We start from the raw sequence: 6273 nt of genomic DNA on the forward strand, positions 1-6273 counted from the left end.
TTTTCCACTTAACCTTAAACATGGATGATAGAGTAGCTAAGGCATCGGCCAACTGATTCTCCTCTCTATAAATGTGATGGAATGTGATATCGTCAAAATATGGGATTAGCTTTAAGATATGCTCTTTGTACGAGATTAACTTGTGATCACGAGTCTCCCAATCTCCTTTCACTTGGTTGATTAGTAAGGCTAAATCTTCATAGACTTTGAGGATTTTGATCCATAGATCTATAGTTGCTTCAAGGCCGAAGATGCACGCCTCGTACTCCTCCATTTTGTTAGTGCAACCGAACCACAACCTTGCAGTGAAGGGTAGATGAAGACTAGTCCGTGATGTAATAACTTCCCTAATTCCATTTCCTTGAGCATTTGAAGCGCCATCGAACACAAGCGTCCAACGTGACCCTGGTTCAGGTCCTTCCTCAGCGCCATGAATGTTGTAATCCATGATAAACATAATATCCTTTGACAATCTTCCAAGGGTTGATGGGCATGATAGTCGGACAACACACTTCCTTTGACAACTTTTTGTGTGACATGTTAGATGTCATACTCAGTCAGGGCCATCTGCCATGGACAACTCTTTCAGTGAGAGCATGCTTTTCAAAGATGTACTTGATAGGACCCATCTTGGAGATTAAAAGCGTTGTATGCATTAACATATACTGCCTTAAGTGTCTAACAGCCCAAGCAGATGCACAACATGTCTTTTCAAGCATTGAATACCTTTGTTCACAGTCGGTAAACTTCTTGCTTAGGTAGTAGATAACATGTTCTTTTTTACTTGTTTCATCGTGTTGACCAAGAAGACATCCCATTGACCCTTCAAAAATTGTCAGGTACATGATAAGAGGTTTGCCTGACACATGAGGCATCAAGATTAGAGGCTCTTTCAACTATTCTTTGATTTTATCAAATGTGTTTTGGCAATTCTCATTTCACACTACCGCCTAATCTTTGTGAACCAGCTTAAATATTGTCTCACATGTGGCCGTGAGGTGAGATATAAATCTGGAGATGTAATTCAATCTCTCTAGGAATCCATAGACCTCCTTCTCAGTTTTTGGTGTTAGCATAGATTGTATGGCTTTGACCTTTTCAGGACCAACTTTAATTCCTCGTTGGCTAACATTGAATCATAGCAATTTATCGGATCTTACCCCAAAAGTACATTTAATGGGGTTTAGCCTCAATCTGAACTTCCTTAGCCGTGCAAAAAGTTTTTCAAGATTAACTAGGTGTTCCTTTTTGGTTTGGGATTTTGCAATCATATCATCAACGTAGACTTTGATCTCTTTATGAATCATGTCATGAAAGAGCGTTATCATTGCATGTTGATATGTTGCACCAAAATTATTTAGGAAGAAGGGCATGACCTTATAGCCAAAAGTTACCCATAGGGTGATGAAGGTAGTTTTTTCCATGTCGTCCAGGACCATTCTGGTCGTAGTCGGAGAAGCCATCCATGAAAGAGAATACAGAGAACTGAGCCGTATTATCCACTAGCGCGTCAATGTGAGGCAGTGAGAAATCTTCTTTTGGGCTAGCTTTATTCAAATCTCTTTCTTGGTACTGACACAATGTTTGCAATCCATTGGGGGTAGTTTTCTACTGCCAAAAAGCCTGTGTCAAGCTGCTTTTAAACCTCCCCCTTGATTTTCATCATCATGTCAGGTCGAGTTCTTCTTAACTTTTGCTTCACTTAAGGACAATCTTCCTTGAGGGGTAGCCGGTGTACCACAATATTTGTGTTAAGTCCGGGCATGTCTTAGGAAGACCAAGCAAGCACATCCATATATTCTTGCAAGAGCTTAATTCTCTTTTCCTTCATGTCATCTTCTAGGGAAACGCCTATTCTGACTTCTTTTGTGTCCTCTTTGATTCTAAGGTTGATAGCTTCTACTGATTCTCGGTGTGGTTGGCTAACCTCCGATTCCTGTCGTAGTAGTCGGGCTAACTCCATGGGGAGTTCACAATCTTCTTCAAAAATCTTCGTCAACGTGATAGATGGGATTGTCAAAGTCATATGGGACCATAGCAGTATCATTATAGGTGGAAACCAAGGAGAATCTGCATGATTCATGATTCAAAATAAAAATAAAAATAAAAATAATGAAAAACAAGGAACACAATTTGAATGCAAAATGATGATTTCATTAATTAAACTGTTTTGAAAATTTAGGGGGGGCCTATAAGTGGTTCCCCATCCATGCCTTGGGCAGTGCATGGTTCTTTTTCAAAGCAAAAAACAAAGGGAAAATATTCTTCAATCTGTGTAACTTCAGGCACTTCCATGGAGGTCCAATTTGTAAGCTCTTGGCCTTCAATCTTCTAATACATAAGTTCTACTATGTCAACAACAATGTCTTCCTCCACCATACTGATTTGACCATCCACAAGGTGTCTGACACTGGTGAAAATGTCTGGCAATGGGAGCACATGTCCCTCAATAGCTTTTTTCATTGGTTTCCTCAAAGTTGACCGTTGGGAATGGTATCCCAAACTAGAATGATCCTTATTCACTGGAAGTTCAAGCACTCTACCCCAACCTTCAAGGTGTCCAACCTCGATTACTGTCCTTGGATCCTTCCATGAGACCATGGGAAACTCATCATTTTTGGCTTCTTTTGCAGGAGGAACCATCACCACTCTTACCACCTCAAAGGCTTGAAAAGGAGTCTTATGAATTTGTCCTTCAGCTTCTACATAGAGAAATGATGCTAGATGACTCATCGTAATGTCTTCCTCACATTCCACGACCACTAGCTTATTATTGATTAAAAACTTAAGCCTTGGTGGAGAGTCAAAGTGACTGCTCCAGCCAAATGAATCCAGGGGAGTCCCAAAAGACAATTGCAAGCTAGGTAGATGTCCATGACATAGAAGGTGATGAAAATGTATGTGGTCCAATCTTAATTGGGAAGTCTACTTCTCTAATGAATGTCCTTCTAGAGCCGTCAAAAGCTCTCACTATCAGTTCATTGGGCTTCATTACCAATCTCTTAATGGTCACCTTCGATAAAGAACTCTTTGGTAGCACATTCAAAGATGAACCCATATCCACCAGAACTCTTGACAAGATTGTGTCCACACACTCAAAGGAGATGTGGAGAGCTTTTTTATGATTTCTTCTTTCGGGTGGGAGTTCACCTTCATTAAATCCCAAGCTAATACTGGAGGCAATGTTGTTTACAACTCCTTCAAATTGGCAAACCAAAATTTCCTGAGGAACATCGTTTGATCTAAAAAACTTTACCGTTGCATCCATATGAGCTTTAGAGCACATCAACAAGGACAACATCGAGATCTTGGATAATGTTTGATTAAGTTGTTCAACCACTTTGTAATCACTCTTCTTGATGATGCGCATGAGTTCTTCTACCTCACTAACTGGAGTTTCTATTTGAGTAGAATTATTCCCTTGTTCATTGCTCTCAATCTGCTTCCCTTTGTCTTTCCTTGAGGTTCCACCATTTTCATTTGTAGGAGACATTGGTGCAAATATTATGCCACTTCGAGTTACTCCCCCTGTTCCAACAATGTTTACAATTGGATCTTTGAACGCCAAAGGTTCATCCTCTATCTTTCGTCCATGGATGTAGACTACAGAGTCGTAAGTCCATGGTACTGCCTTTGTATTTTCATACGGGAAAGGAGTAGGTATAGTGATTGTCAGAGGAGTGACTGGGTCAACAGATATTTTCATCGGGGTCAAGTAATAAAGGATTTCCAATGGGTAACCTTGTTCATAAGGAATTTCCAATGTTTCAATTTCTTCAATAGTAGACATATGCTCTGCCACCATAACCCTTTGATTCATCAGTTCTTGTATACAAGCTCTCAAGATTTTGCAAGTTTGCGGATTAATCAGACAACACTCACAAGCAGCGTAACAATCGGGAGATAACTTATTCATCAGTAATTTTTTCTTAACATCAAACAGAGGAGTTTTCAAATTGTCCACCTTGGACACCAACTTCTTTCCTTCAACTTCTTCTATCATGTTCACTGTAGGATTTTTATGCTGCGGCATAGGGTTATTATTCACATTTCGACCGTTCAAAGCGAGCGTGATAGCCTTTGACTCAATTAGCTCTTGTACCTTATACTTTAATGCCTTGCAATTTTCAACAGAATGACCAAGTTCCCCAGAATGGAATTCACACCGAGCATTTACGTCATAACCGGGAGGGAGGACTACTGGAGGAGGTCCTAGCTCTCTTAGTTGCACTAAATATCCACGTAACAAATACGAAAGCAAACAAATGTATGGCATTGGAACAGGGTCAAACCTTTTCACTATCCTTCTCTGCCTTTGCTGATTTTGTTGGTAGTATCGTTGTTGTTATGGTTGGGGAGTATATTGTTGCTGATATGAGGCTGGTTGTTGAACAGCCCGTTGATTGGTAGGAATAGCGTAGGGTTCTTGATTTTTAACAAGTGACACGGTGGCCACTTATTGATAAGGTTCACGATATGTTAGAACCCTTCCCCTCACAACTGCAACTTCATTAGTTTCTCCTTCTCTTTTCTTCCCAAAGGCAACATAAGGTTTCTTCACTACACCAGAGGTACTAAAAGTACTTTGGATCTTTCCCATCTTGATCATATTCTCATTTCTTTCATCGACAAGAACTAGATCTGAAAAACCAGAGGATGTACTCCCTACCATCCTATCAAAGCATGAACCTTGATGATTTCCCATAAACATATCCACAAGCTCTCGCTCCAACAAAGGAGGTTGCACTCTTGTAGCTAACTCCCTCCAACATTGAGCGTACTCCTTGAAATTTTTGTCAGACTTCTGAGTGTGATTTTGGAGTTGAGTGCGTTTTGGAGCCATGTTTGTATTATATTGATAATGCTTTAGGAAAGCTTCAGCCATGTCCTTCCAAGAACGAATTTAGGTACCTTCTAACTGCATGTACCACTCGAGTGAGGCTCTACTCAGACTATCCTGAAAGAAACGCATGAGCAATCTCTAATCGTCTGAATATGCAACCATCTTTCGATAGTAGTACCAAATGTGAGTTCTTGGGTCGCTTGCCTCTTTGTACTTCTCAAAGTCAGGGACTTTGAATTTTGCGGGTATCCTCACTCCAGGTACTAAGCACATTTCTGCAGCATCTAACCTAATAGCATTAGAGCTTTCCATTGCCTTCAGTTTTTCTTCAATGGCGCATACCTTCTTCTCCATATCATTAGTTGGTAGGGCAAAAAGATCATATATTGAACCGACTCTCAGGCTAAAGAATGTGTCATGTTGTTCATCTATTACAATGACATAAGGATTGATTACTGGTGGAGGGAGATCGTCGGGTGTCATCACAGGGATTTGAACCGCATGATTTCCTTGTGGTGGCGTAGAAGGATCAACAGTGGCAGCAACAACCCTTTGTTGCATTTCTTCCTGAATCCTAGCCATGACCTCTTGGTCTCTGGATACGACCTGCATCGTCTTCATTAGTTGCCCTATCTAGCCTCGGACTTAGGATACTTCATCTCTTAAAGCAACCTTATTCTATTAGAGTTGATCCATTAATGCTCGTTGGTTATTGCGAATGTAGTATGAGTGTCGAGAAGTCAACTTTACTGTAGCATATTCTGTTTTAAAAGGCCAATGATAAGTTTTTGGTTTTGCTTTGGAAAATGCAGAATGATGCATGAATGCATTTTTTTTCATTTTTATTCTTTATTATACAAAGCTCTTAGTTATCGTGTTATTTATTGCGAGGAACATTTAAACTTTTAGTTGAAGCAATCAGAAAATCAAAAACACACATAAGGTGGATCATGAAAGCCTCATTCATTCATTTTCTTGAGAAACAAACAAGTACACGAGAATTGAAAATAAAAACTTCTTGAATTGGAAATAACATGCAAATTACAAATTGACCCTAAAAGTGACCCCTTGAGTCCTACGGAGTGCCTCAATGTTGGTGATGAGCTCACTTGCAAAATTTCACGAAGTCAAAGACTTCATGAGGGGTATTTTCGGGGAACATGATCAAATATGCCTCCTCTAGTTTCTCTGGGATGTCTTGGAGAGAAAAGTTTTTCAACACAACCATATTTGCATATTTTTTTTCCAATCGGTGTAGAGAGCTTTCAGATTCATGATAATGCCATCCATTTGAGTCATAATAGCTTCCCCCTTTAGGCATTTGTCTTACCAATACATGAGGTTGTTCTTCAGCTCTTTGTAAGCTTGATCATAAATCCCATTCTTTAGATTCTTTATTTTCTCATAAGCTCTTCCTAGTTGGAATTTCT

General features: G+C 39.8%; 1 protein-coding gene across 1 annotated transcript; it reads right to left on the reverse strand.

The window, feature by feature from the left end:
- Positions 1 to 2860: 2860 nt before the first annotated feature.
- On the reverse strand, positions 2861 to 4276 carry LOC127136926 (uncharacterized). The gene has a single exon (XM_051063436.1). It carries the CDS (start codon positions 4274 to 4276, stop codon positions 2861 to 2863), a length of 1416 nt encoding a protein of 471 aa, XP_050919393.1.
- Positions 4277 to 6273: the final 1997 nt, after the last annotated feature.

The sequence above is a fragment of the Lathyrus oleraceus genome, chromosome 4, assembly GCF_024323335.1.
Source record: "Lathyrus oleraceus cultivar Zhongwan6 chromosome 4, CAAS_Psat_ZW6_1.0, whole genome shotgun sequence".
Lineage (NCBI taxonomy): Eukaryota > Viridiplantae > Streptophyta > Magnoliopsida > Fabales > Fabaceae > Lathyrus > Lathyrus oleraceus.

Excerpts from the sequence above, each read along its gene's own strand:
- LOC127136926 (XM_051063436.1), bottom strand. The coding sequence starts at position 4,276 with ATGCCATACATTTGTTTGCTTTCGTATTTGTTACGTGGATATTTAGTG.